A 15,036-nucleotide genomic window follows, 5' to 3' on the forward strand; every position below is an offset into this window, starting at 1 on the left:
AAAAGAATTGCTTTCATTTAAATAATAAAAATATAGGATTTAAAAAAATAAAAATTTTGTTAAAGATTAAAATTTTTTTTCTTATAACATATATTCTTTTTTAATATATGAATAAAAATATATTTCATTTTCTTAAAATAATGAAGTTTATTTTTTTCTATTTATAAATTAATTATATACTTATAGAATACATAATCTTATTAAATAAAATAAAATAGTAACATGGATAAAATTAAAATATTAATCCTAATTACCAAAGAAATAATATTTTATAAGAATATTATTTTATTATACAATTCTAATTCCCTACGTACACCGTTAAAGAAACAAAATCAAACTTCTTACAAAAATTATTAATAACAATTATATGTTATGCCATATTTCTAATAAAAATTATTTATATTAACAAATATATTGTTTATATTGGAGTAAAATATATATAAATCATTGTAACATAATATATACATTACTTTACATTAAATACAAAAAAAAAATATTCATTTTAAATGTAATGTTCATCACATAATTTCTTAAGTATGTCTACAGATAATTATATTATTCTTCAAGATAAAAAATACAATAAAGTACTTTTCGTTTAAAACGGAAATTCTAACACTTCTTCATTAATATTATATATTAATTTTAACTCACATATATATGTTTCTTATAAGAATCTAATTATATACAGAAATGCATATATTACATGATATTATTTTATTTTGATTCAACAATAATTTATAATAAAAAATGACAATCATTAATGCATTCAAATTTACCAACAGACAAAGAACATAATTTATGAGTATTAATTATAAGGATTACGTTATAAATCCATGTACATTAATAAAATTATAGAAACAATATGTATGTTTATTAAGTATATAAACTAAAGATATTACATATAACGTTTCATATAAATAAGTCATATAAAAAAACATGTTTCATGTTATGCACCTTACTCATACATCGCCTTAATTCTGTTATATTTTTCATTATTTCTTAAAATTTTAGGAATTACTATTACAAGTATAACAACTAATATAATGATAATTGTGCTAAATGCTATTAAAAAAAAATGATTTTTTGCCGACCTAAACATGTTTCTATAGCTGACCACACACTACTTATAATTGGTAAATCTTTAATCGCTTCTCCTGCTTTTTTGTAATAGCTTTAATCCTTGTAATATGGGTAAACCTATTCCCAACAATAAAAAAAGTAAAAATATGGCACTTCCAAATCTGTAACTTTTAAATTTTATTTTTTTAAAGATATATCTCTAATTCTCCTCTTTTTTTCTAGAAAAGCATCATAATCTTTTTTTCTTATTAATTTTTTTTCAAAATGAAAATGTTTTCCATCAAATATTCCATTATTGTAATCTATGACTTCTGTATAGTACTGAGCTTTATTTAATAAACTTTTGTTGGATTTCGTGTTTTTTTCTTTATTCCATTTTTTATTATTAGTTATATATTTATTTTCTTTTTATCATTATTTGGAAAAAATTCGTTTAAATATATGTTATTTGAATCTTTATCCTTTTTACATTTTGCTAGTAATCGATAATTTCTTTGTCTAATATTCTACACTGCATAAAATTCTCACCTACAAATTTGTTAAAAGTTAACTAAAAAAAAAGATTATTATTCAAATGAACAAATATTTTAATTGTAAAAAACTGTATTAATAAAAAAAAAACACGGAAATTATGTATAATACAATAACATAACTAATATTATCATACCCCATCATGGTTAAAAGAGAAAATCCTCTTTAAAAAAGTAAAAGTAGTTATTATAATAAATAAGATTGATTAATTTTTAGTTCCATATTATATATCTATAATATTATAAAATACAAACTAATGAATAAATTAATAATAACATAATATTTTTTTTTATTAATACTTTTTGCTTTTTAGTAAGATATTAATAAAATATATACAACTATAATGTACAATTAAACAACTACATATAAAAAGATATATAATAATGTATTATATATTTTTTACCTAAATGTTATATAAAAACAAATTGTATCATTAAAATAAAAGAATTTGAATTCATTCATAAATATACAATATATATAATTTAACTTTTTATTTAATGCAGTATTAAATATTTTTTATTATATGGAAATATTCAGTTTATAAGCAATAGAGAATGTATAGAATATATATATATAATACGCTCCTCTATATATTAAAATACTTATTAAGGATACTAAGGAATTTATCCTGTTTGTAATACTAATTTTACAAGCATCATTTTTTAGAACAACTATATTTTATTCTTAATAAATATTAATTATTAAAGCGTAAAATAACAAATAAAGAAAATATTTTGTGTTGTGTTAATTATAATCCATAGTTTAGTTTCCTCTTATTCATAAGCAGTTTTTTTGATATTCTAAATATAATTAAAAAAATATAATTTATAATGTAATATCTAATTTACGAAAAAATATATTCATAAAGAAATCCAAGAAATAATTTCTTATGATTATGCATTTATTTTTGTAAATTATAATTTTTATAATTAAGTCACTGTTTAATTGTAAATAAAATATTTTTAAATTTATCCATTTTTTTTTTTTTTTTCCTTATTAATTTATATTTTGAATATTGTAATTCAATTAGAAAAAAAGAAAATCCTAAAATTACAAGAGATTATTCCTTACATATACACGTATACGTAATATTTTCATGTAATAACATATTTTAACGAATTTTAATAATACTTTATATTAAAACAAAAAAAATTATTATTTCTTCGTAAATAATTAATGAAACGTTCATTGCTGTAATAAATTTTGTAATATATATAAAAGAAAAATATATTTATAAACGTATAATAAAGTTTTTATTTTAATATTTTTAAAAAATACACTTTAATTAAAATGAAATAATTTAAATTATTCTAATTATACTAGGTATATTATTAAATTATTTCATCGAGTGTACTAATTAAATAGTATTTTTACAAATCCTTTTCTTAATAAACTAAGGGAAAAAAAATTTATTCCATATTATTTTGAAATATTGAGTTTCCCATAAAATATACAACATATAGAATACATATATAGTAGGTTTATCTATTATTAAAATATTAATTACAAATTTTATAGATATTATCCTAATAACAATTAAATATTATAAACATTATATTTCACGACTTATTATTAAAAAAAATATCAATTTTTATAACAATATAATAATAAAAAAAATCAATGAATAAAAATATAATTATATGTTTTTAAATTATAACATATGATCAATTACTCCTTGAATTAATATATTATTTTTTTAGAGTATAATATATTTAAAAAATTAAATTTATTTTATTCTACCTAATATATGATTTAGTATCTATTTTAAAGTCAAATTAAGACTTCTGTTTTATATTCGTACCATAATTTTTAAAAGTTGTAATCCTTGCGTTCAAGTGGTATTACATAATTTTAATGAAAATTATTTATAATCATACACTAAATTTTTTATTATTTTTTTTTTTACTATATATATTCAGAAGTTACAATAATATAATAAAAAAAAAAAATAAAATACCTATTGCTATAATAGAACTGTTACGTATATAAATGGTTATATATTTTTTTAAATGAAATAAAATATTTAATATATTATATTAATCTGTAGAATTAACAAAAAATACAAAAATAATTGATCTTTTAATTAAAATGTATATTGAATATATTTTCACTTCCTAGGAATAACTGCTTGTACATAATAATATCATATTCCCTTTTAACTTGAGTATGCTTTTTACAAAGAAATAATTATGAATGAGACATTTATTTATATAAAAATATTTTTTAAAAGTATTTAAGTGTAATAACTAAAAAATATATAACTTTATGTTTTTTGTTCATTTATATCTATATAAAATCAATTTTAATAAATAAAAATATTCGAAAAACCATTCCATAAACCAAATTTCTGTATTAGATATATTGAATGAAACAAAGCGAAAAAAATATATAATTTTTTACATACAAATTGTTAAAAAATTATCTAACAAATAATAACCATTTTATTTATAAATTATCTATAAAAATATAATTGTTTTTTCTTTTTTATTGTGTTTAATAAATTGTAATTTTTTTGAAGATGTTATTAATTGTTTCTATAACTACTTATATTTTTCATATATATTTAATATGTTTTCAAACTTTAACACATCATAATTATAGACAATCTTGAAAAATAGAATATATATAAAAATATTTAAATACATTTTAACCTATTATTTCAGAAAAAAATAAAATTAGATTCATTACAGATAAAAGACAATTTTTATTTTCATAGATATATAAAACACATTAAGAGATATATAATCATTAAAAACAAAACAAAACAATTCCATAATATAATACATTTATCTGTAATTAACTTAAACTAATTTCTTTTATTGTTTTGTAATAAAAAAAAAACAAATTATATAGTTCTATATATTTCAATATAATATATATTTAAGTAGAATTTCCAAAATTATCTTTAATATCTCAGCCGAATACACTAATAATAAATTAAATTCTTTTAGCTCTTCCTTTAATTTTAAACATTTATAATTTTAATTTAAAAAACTATTAAAATTAATCAATATTTAATATATATATTATTTAATTATATACATTTTTTTTTCTTTTAAACCATCCCTAAAAATCCCACCTTTTTCAAAAAGGGATTAACAAAAAATATATTATAAAATATATTCATAAACATATTTTATAAATATATATTATATTTTTTTCTAATTACAAATATGTATATGTAAATGCAACAAAACAGATTCACATTCTTACATAAATTATAAAATAGGACATATTTATAGTTAATATAAATCTAATAATACATTTTAATAATTACTTCCATAAATAATAATTTTAGACTTCAGTTGTAGAAAAATAGGAAGTACCACATATTATATTTATAAATTAAAATACTATTTCAATATAAGATGTAAATTATCCTATTATATATTAATTTTAACTCAGAAAATTTATTTTTTCATAAAAACCTACTTACATATAAAAAAATATATAAAAAAATTGAAAATGCGACATTAAACAGAGATAACATATTAATGAACACATTTAAAAAACTTAAAACATTTAAATTCACAAAAAAAATTAAGACATATTTTTTACAGTTGAATATATGAATGGGTATATTTATGTAAATTTACTTATAAAATTTATACTGTTTTGAGAATATTATTAAGAATATCACTAAAGATAATATATATTAGTTCTTATTAATATTTCCTTTTAGAAAGAATAATATCTCTTACTATTCATTTTACCTTTTTCTGAACTTAATTTTTTTCATATTTTTTAACTTTTTTATGATAATAAATAACCCCTAATATTAATGTGAAACCCAATATAACGAACGGTATGAAATATATTAGAATACCAAATAAATGCCATAATACGATCTTTTCATAACAGCCTTTGATGTTCCTTAAAAGCAGGTTTCCAAAAACTTTGAACTTTTCAATGGTCCTAAAAAACTTTTCAGAGAACCATTAGCCAAGCTATCTAAGTGGTAAAACCCCTAATGCAGTCCCATAACCCCTTATTCTCATCAATCAAACCCCATGATAAATCTACTAAGAGTATGATTAAAAACAGTGAAAAAATAATAAAGGTAAAGTAAAACGTAATCTGTATTTTTTAAGCATTATTTTTTTGTACATCTTATCAGTAATTGTTCTGTTTTTTTTAAGAAAATTCTCATAATCGAGTTCCTTGAATATTTTTTTTTCCAAATGGGAATATTTTTTGGTTTCAAATGTACAAGATTTTTTATTCATATCTTTTTTACGACTTCTTGTTATACTTTGATGAACATCCATTTGATTTATTTATTTTGCTTTGCACCCTTCCTCACTGTACATATATCTTTTTTTTGGCAAACCAATATTTGGCATTTGTTCTTTTGTAAATATATCCTTTGAATCGATATTATACTTATATCCTCCTAGTAATCGATTAATTTCTTGCTTCAATTCTTTCGCACAATTGCAATACTTATTCAATGGCATGTCAAACATTCCCTAAAAAAAAATGTAAATATTTTTTATTTAATAGTATAAATAATACAGAGGTAAAAAAAAGGTATTAATACAGAAAAAACCAAAAAAAATATTATGATTTCAAATATCCTTAAATAATATTTTCTTATAATATTTTCATACAACATCACTGTTAAAATGAAGCACCCAAGATAATAGGACAATCTCAACAATATTAATAAGTAAGAGGGTCTTTGTTTTTTGTTCCATGATACAGATATTTAATATTATAATATATTCAATAAAGAAGAAGTTAATAATAATAGATTATACTTCTAATGATAAAACGAAATATTTAAAATAATAAAAAAAAAATTTTATTATTTCTGTTATAAATATATAATAAAATATATATAACTATAATGTACGTTACATGTTCTATAATCAAAATTAATTTTTAAAATGCATTATGTAATATTTATCTTAATTTTATTTAAAAAAAAAATAACTTTCTCTGAAATCATATAATTCGATTTAATACATATATATTTAAAATATATAATTTAAATATTCAGTGTAGTGTTATAATGATATAATACTTTTATTAACCTTTTTGAGAATAAATTATGAAAAAAATATTCGAATACTTATTATATGTAAATATTGAGTTTATACACTATGTAGAATGTAGAGAATATAAATATAATATATTCCTCTATATATTAAGAAAATAATTAATAATGTTAAAAATTATAAACAATTAATAATTCTGATTATATAAATTTTTATTTTGAAAACGTTGATTTTTATTAATAAAATATCAATTATTATAATAATACAATAATCATAATAATATATAAAAAAAACATATTAATTATATTAATTAAAACAAATGTATTAATTCCTCCTCAAGTAAATATACTTTTTTATAGTATATAATTTCTTTTTAAGATAGAAATTTATGGAACTACTTAATCTATGTAGATATATATATTCTAAGAGCAAACAAGGTGTGATTTTTATTTTTGCACCTTAATATTTGAAAATCACAATTTTTAAATTACGTTTAAGTTATACTTCCATATAAAAAGAAATTTTTTTACATTCATATACATAGATTTTTAAATTTCTTTTTTAATATATATATTCCAAAGAAATATAAAAATATTAAAAAAAAAAAAAAAAGTTCAAAGGTAAAGCAGATATATAATTGTTACTTTAAATTTCATTAATTTAAAAATATATCAATTGAAGCAAATTTACTAATGATATATATATATGACATAATATACTTAAATTGTGAAATAATAAAAATATATTCAACTAAGATATATTACTTAGTGATTATTCAATTCATAATATTAGAAAGAATAAATTACTTTTTATATATTCTTTTGAAAATACATAATCCCAGAAAACATATTTTACATGGTAACTGGAATAAATGAGTATAAATATATTATTCCAATATATATCTCTCACATTGTAACCATTAGAAATTTAATTATAAAAAAAAATATTCCAGTCAAAAGAACATTCACTTTATATTATTTGATCTCCTTAAAAAATACTATCTTTCCAGTTAATAATTAAAAACTTAAAAAAAAAAAAGAAAAACCAAAAATACTATTTATAATTTACAAAAACAAAAAAAAAAATTACATATATTAAAATTAACATAATTTGATATTTTAATATGTATATTAGTTTCATTATAACTTTTATGAAGACTCTTAGGTTCTATTTTTTCGAACATTTTGAACACTCACATTTTTTCTCTCACCTAATGCTTATGTATATAATGTAATTTAATCCATTATAAAAATTTATAATAATCTATACACAAAATTGTAAAATATATTAAAAATAAGTGCACTATATAATAAAATACTGCTAAATATTTACTTATAAATATTGTTATTTTTAGAAACATTTATTGATCCTAAGTATTTTTTGATCTATTTATTTTAGAAAACAATTAGTTATTCATCTAGATTATTTACATTCTGGAAATAAAGAGACCATATATAAATATATTAATTTACAGGAAAATATTTAATTTTTCCCTTATATATATGTCACATGTCTTTATTGTTTATAATATAACAATAGTGTTTAAATACTTTTTAATTATATCATTTTTATGTTTATTTAATAATATTATTAATACTTAGTACATACATATAAAAGAAGATAAATATAATATTAAATTACAATTTCCATAACATCATTTCATGTTTATGAAAATCGTATATTCTAACATATTAATAAATAATGCGTTCATTTAAAATAAGCAATTTTTATCGAATTTATTGTATACTTACTTGGTTTCAAACCGTAACTTAAATGAATCTATTCTTTTGTTGTTCAACAAAGGTAAAATTCCCGAAAATCCCCCCTTTTTTATATTTTTAACACATTTTATATTCGCTTTAATTTTAGTAAATTTTTATTTTTAATTAATATATATAATATGCTTATATATGGTGAAAAATATTATTTATTATATAATATCCATATAAATGTACGTGTTATATAAAAAGGAAATATTTTTTTGTACATAAATGGAAAAACGTTAAAAATGAATATAATAGTAATAAAAATCATATGGCTAGGTTCTAACACATGAACAGCTTAAAATATACTAATAAACTAAATGAACCTGTAGAATCTCAATGATACATAATTTATGTCAAAATACTCATTCGAAGATAGCGTGTCATTGGTACAAGAACTTTCTGAACTAACTACTACATTTTAATATATTTGTTTATATCCTTTAATAACATTAACATATATTGTAGTATTTTTAATATTATTTATCTAAAAATATAAATATTCTATTCAAATATTTCAAGCACATCTCTAAAAATATCCAATCTCCTCAGACAAGACATTAATATCGTAATAGTGCTGTATTGAAAAATATGTAATATTTTCTAATACTAGCTTATGCTATTTTAATTTTCCTATTCTCTTCAAAAAAAACAAATATAATGATTTCGAAATATTCAGATAAAAAAAATGATTAATAAACTAGCTTGAATTCTGAAAATAATCTAAAATATTCACGTAACAACAGGTGTTATATAACATGTTATATTGTAAAAAATTCGTATTTATAAATGTTCAATAATAAGGATCGTTCCGCATATAACATAAAGTAATAAAAAACTTAAAGAAGTGTTTTTTTAGAAAATACAAAAAAAAAAAAAGATTATAACAACTTTTTTTATATTAATATTGTAGAAGCAGTATCATATAAATGAGTATAAATCTAAAAGAACGACAAAACATTAGCGTAATAAGACTCGTTTGAACAAGTTTACAAAGGTAAAAGAAAAAAATATAGGAAATCAAAAAAAAAAATATTTATGAAAAGTTATATTTTATAAAGTAGATACATATAAATTGTGAAAAATCGTCAATTCTAATTTGATATACTGTGCCTATATTATCATTTAATACACCCATTCACAAAAAGCGTATTACTTTTTATAAGCAACCATCCATATTATATGTATAAATGGAAATCTAAGAGAAAAGACGAATTAATAATTATAAAATATTAACGTTAATAAATAGCTGTAATAAACTTACAGATTAATCATTAAATTAACTAACTTTTCTTAATAATAAATATAACTTGTCCTTTTATATATAATTGAACTTAAGTAATAACATTTGTACTTATTTAATTAAATAGTGTGAATGTAATAAATTATTGAACACAAATTTTAAATTATCTTTTGTTAAAATCATAGAATTTTATATTAAATAATTGAAACAATTATATGTAAATCAAAAGGAGTAAACATATTATTTAAAACATAACTATATTATCAAATATTTTACATTAAGGTAATAAAGTACAAATAAAATTTATTTCATATTTGTTAAAATCATATATATATATAAGTTACTTTTATAGAGTGTTTCGATTCTATATTTATATCTACAACTAAAATAATGTAAAATTAAAATATATCATAAAATAAATTTTTTCATATACATTATTTTAAAGGATGTATTCATTATTAGAGGGCATTAATTATTATATATATGGTCTATAATATGAACTATAAATTTTAATACGTAAATGCTATTTTAGTAACATATATAACAGTTACTGCGTTGTTCTTTTATACATAATTAATAAGAAAAAAATATGTTATATTATTTAAAGTTACTAAAAAATGTAACATTGTATTAGCTGTATATATATTTCATCTTCATCCTCTACTTCGTCATATATATCCATTGATATTCTGTTAGTATAATTTATGTGAAAAATTTACCTATCATTATATATATTTTATTGTTAAATATTTTTTAAATAAATAATATATTCGTGGCATTATGAAGGAATATTTAATAACTAATATGAATATTTATTAATTTTTGCATTACTTTGAATTAAAATGTAAAGGGTGAACTACATTAATATATAATAAATTTGTTCATATATTACAACAAAATAACGAGAAATATATTTAAAAAAAAAATTTCTATATATATATTTATAAAACAATAAAAAAACAAAATATACATATATTTATTAGATTATAAAAATAAAATAAAGAAGAAAAAAAAAAATATATTGTTATATAAATATTTAAAGCAATTAACTTGAATTTCTTCCAGTAGGTTTCATATATTTAAGAAAATAATATATTTGTTTTATGTGACCTTATATACATCTAATATTATATGTTATTTATGTAGTATGCGTATCACATATATAATATATTCAAACATAAAGATTTAAAAATATAATTTCTAGAGAAAAAAATAAAATATTTTTACGTATATTCCCACATGTAGGCTTATTAATCAAAATATATTAAAATAAATGAGATATAAAGTAAGGAAATAAAACAAAAAAATATAAAACAAAAATTTGTATAAATATAAATTCGGAAATTAGAAATGAATAAAACCTATTATCCTTTAATGTAATAGACTCATTAAACATTAACATAATAACTTAATTTTGTATGGGAAGTAATTATTTACAAAAATTTATAATTAATATGCATTTATTTATTAACGTACTCACTATTCTATAACTCTTGTGTACTAGTTTCAAAAGAAAAATTAAAATTAGTAACTGTATTTTTAAATTATGGTTCATTAACCTATGATATTCTCAATACATTTAAAATTTTATGTAATTCCATATAGTGACTCATATATTAAAATGTATTATAAAATAATATATTAACTTTTTCATTTTTTATGGTAAAACATATTTGTCATTGTTGTTTAAATGATATTCTCATATAGTTATGCAAAAAAAAACAAATAAAGGTTATTTTTTTGATATATTCATTAGAATATATCTCTAAATAATTACAAAAACAAAATTAGGGGGTTCAATATTTTTTATATAATTTAATATAGTATAATAATTCATTTACATGGAAATATAATATTATTATTATTATTCATTAAAAAATTATAATATAATTTACTACTTTTTTAAATGTATAGAATAATTAATTTTGTTAAAAAAATATCCAGAAAATTATACTTATTTCGAATAAATAGATGACTTTCTTTCATTATTTAATATATCTAAATATTCATTTTATTAATTAAAATATTGCCAATATGAATTCATTCATAAATAAAAGAAGTAATACGCATGTACAGAACATATATATATGAAATATATTACTCTATTTTAAAATTTCTTAATGGAATTATATATATAACTCAAATAGTTCAATTTTAGATAAGTGATATATATATATATATATATTAGATGTCAGTTACAATTTAATTATGTGGTTTCTAGTATCATAGCGAAAATTTAGTATAATTTATATATTATCAATTCTCATCTTTAGATACATAGTAAATACGTAAAAGCATTAACAAAATAATTATGGGAAAATTATAACTAATATTAAAAATAAATAACAAAAATAATATAATAAAAAAAAAAACATACTAACAGTATTAATAATTATTTGTTTTTTAGATTATATATTTCGGAAAACATAATAATACGGTGAATTATTTGTATTAATACATACAATTTTATTTATATTTTTTGGTCTTCATTAAAAAAAAAGGAAAAAATGCAGTATATTAATACTGTTTTCTTTGATAATAAATTATATATTACATGATGCATCTTATATGTAGGTTTATATTGTTAGCAACTTGACTTTCTCTTCATATAGAAAACATGAAAATTGTTCATAAAAATATTTACTTAACATTTATTAAATATTAAAAATAAGTTTAGGTATATATCTAGTTTTATATATTTTAAGGTTAATGAATATATGTAGATTATAAAAAAAAAATAGTAATGCATTCATTATTAATATATTCATATAAAAATCTTATGTAAATGATAATTTTATAATTTCTTTTAGTTAGGAAATATTAATTTAAATTACGTTTTGAAAAAAAAAATAAATTTTTTTTTTCTTTCAGATTATATTCAAGCACACAATATTATAGTCACCATGGAAAATAGTTTTAACTCGGTAATATTCATTATTTTTTAAGATGCATAATTTTAATTATAAATTGCATAATATTATAAAATTATAACATATCTATAAATAATTCCTAAATAATTCATAATATTTCTAAATATAGTCAAATGTTCATGCTTCAGCGTTAAAACAAGAATTTAAAAAGTTGGTGTAATATTCTATCTCAAATCTCTTCTTTAAAAAAAAAATAAAGAAAATTTTAGAGAAAAATGCAAGAATCTGGCTGATTATTAATTAATTCGAAAGATCCATATGGCATTATCAAGAATATATTTGGAAAGGAGCATTAGAACTTGGTATAGTAAGTTTACAGGGATAACACAACATGGTGGATGTTTTATGATCTTTAACAATGAAGAAAAAGAACTTTTAGAATTATTCTATGATGCAGATGATTTCTGCGAAAAAAAAGAAGAATATATGGAAATACTAAATAATTATAAAACAAATAATAGTAATATATATAATTGCAATGGTGATGCGAATTGTATAAAAATTTACGGAATATAATGTGTGGATTAAAGGCAGGGAGGATCATTTTAATAATAAGAAGAGTCTCTTACGTTCCAAATGCGAAAACAAAATATCTTTATCCCAATATCCAACAAACAATTGTGACATAATGAATTCTCAAACATTTAAAACAATTAGTAAATTCATATATTCTGATATGAATATACCTGAAGAAAAAGTTAAAGTTCCAGAAAAATCACAAAGAGATAATAAAGATCCAGAAAACTCTATACCTCAAAATGAAACTTTATCACCAGTGGAAAATTCTCCAAGTGTGCAACATTCACCTACAGAGATATCCCCTCAACAAGGAGCATCTGAACATTCAGTTAACCAAGATAAAACGAAAGAAAATGTAGTAGAAGCATCTTCAGAATTTGAATCATCAGAGCAAACTACAGATTCTAATTCTCTCCATACACAAAAGAAGACTCTATATTACCATCGTCAATTCCTAAAGATTCTGGAGCATTTTCTAATCCTGAAATTATTTCTCCATCTACTGATTCATTAAGTTTTACTCACTTTCTCTAGCTCCTTCTACGCATCCTACATCTGCAGGTACCACTAATGCTATTTATTTTTCTATTTTCAAAATAAATACATGTATTAATATATATATATATATTTAAAAAGATATTACAGATAAAGTGGTAAAGAAACCTAACAATTGCATATCATCTATTTTAATAAGTATTCTTACTATCGTTTTATTTTCTTTTTTTATTAAAGTAAAATAAAAATATAAACTAAATATATAATAAATATTTGATTACCATAATAATTTATTATATAAATCTTTTTTTTTTTTTTCTTTGTAGTTCTTATTAATGATGATGTTTAAAAAAAAAAGATAAAAAGAAAACAAATAAAATTCCTGAAATTGCTAGTACCTTCATTTTCTAACAAAAAAAAATAAGCTTGTAAAAGATAAGCATTTAGGATACTCAATAGATGAAGATGAAGAAATCATAAAAAAAAATTAAAATAAATGAACTTACAAATAATGTAAACGTGTCAAAGCGAAAAAAAAGACAGATCAAAAACCATAATAGAAGTACATATGGAAGTACTAGAAAAATGTATAAATGAAGATTGGGAAAAAAACAAAGAAGAATTCTTAGAAATATGTATAGATGCGTTAGTACAAAAGGATTATAGAACCTGTGCTAATTTAACGGATGATCATCTAATAACAGAAAATATTGAAAATACCAACGATATAAAAAACCTCAATATTCTATGGAATAAATGGATAGAAAAATAGAAATGCTTCTGAAATATTGAAAAAAGAGCATTGGTTTCATAATTTGAAGAATGAATGGAAGCAAGAACTAGCTTATATACATGAAATGGAAGAAATAAAAAGAAATCTGGAGAAAAACCCAAAGTTCCATTTTTTGAAATAGAAAAAAATCTATGGAAACAGTGGATATCAAAAAATGTACTATTATAGAACAGTATTTGGAACAGGATTGGTTTAAAGGATTGGCAGAGCAGTTGCAGAATATGTCAGAAGAATGTGAAAACGAAGATAATAAAAATTATTTATCACCACTAAATATAGAAGAATTTCAGCAAAAAGGAAATTATGAAGAATTATATAAATATATAAAAAAAAAATTATTAACAAATTTGTGTGTTCTCGCGCTTATGACGGTATTAGAAGAATGTAAAAAAGAGGTGTACTTTGAAAATAGGGAATCATTTTTGGATATATCCATAAATGAATGGAAGACAAAAAATATTCAGGTAACAAACAAGAAATTACAGAAAATACAATTGAATATGTCAACAGTGATAAAGAAAATAAAAAGAAATAAGGAATTCCATACTCATATAGGGAAGGACAGTTTCAGAAATGAGATAGAAGATTGGATAGGAGAAGATGACTTATATGCAAGTTCTATAGTAATAATGGGACAGTGAAAAATCCATTGATATAGCAGAAAAACACATTTCATAAATTC

The 15,036-nt window shown here is 19.0% G+C and overlaps 3 pseudogenes across 3 annotated transcripts; 1 reads left to right on the top strand and 2 right to left on the bottom strand.

Annotated features, from left to right (window-relative positions):
- Positions 1-955: 955 nt before the first annotated feature.
- PmUG01_00018400 lies at positions 956-1,586 on the bottom strand (annotated as a pseudogene). Its single transcript is given in 5 exon segments — positions 956-1,090; positions 1,105-1,158; positions 1,172-1,258; positions 1,273-1,473; positions 1,488-1,586. Coding segments are annotated over 5 exon segments (576 nt in total).
- A 3,750-nt stretch (positions 1,587-5,336) lies between these two features.
- Positions 5,337-6,308, bottom strand: PmUG01_00018500 (annotated as a pseudogene). The gene is made up of 2 exons: positions 6,222-6,308; positions 5,337-6,080 (listed from the first exon to the last, which is right to left on the bottom strand). Coding segments are annotated over exons 1-2 (831 nt in total).
- Positions 6,309-12,733: 6,425 nt separating this feature from the next.
- PmUG01_00018600 lies at positions 12,734-15,032 on the top strand (annotated as a pseudogene). Its single transcript is given in 16 exon segments — positions 12,734-13,045; positions 13,059-13,529; positions 13,544-13,582; positions 13,597-13,627; positions 13,712-13,797; positions 13,920-13,976; positions 13,990-14,040; positions 14,054-14,095; positions 14,109-14,324; positions 14,338-14,424; positions 14,439-14,513; positions 14,528-14,800; positions 14,815-14,871; positions 14,885-14,974; positions 14,989-14,991; positions 15,006-15,032. Coding segments are annotated over 16 exon segments (1,917 nt in total).
- Positions 15,033-15,036: the final 4 nt, after the last annotated feature.

This window comes from Plasmodium malariae, assembly GCF_900090045.1.
Source record: "Plasmodium malariae genome assembly, contig: PmUG01_00_5, whole genome shotgun sequence".
In the NCBI taxonomy this organism is placed as follows: Eukaryota; Apicomplexa; class Aconoidasida; order Haemosporida; family Plasmodiidae; genus Plasmodium; species Plasmodium malariae.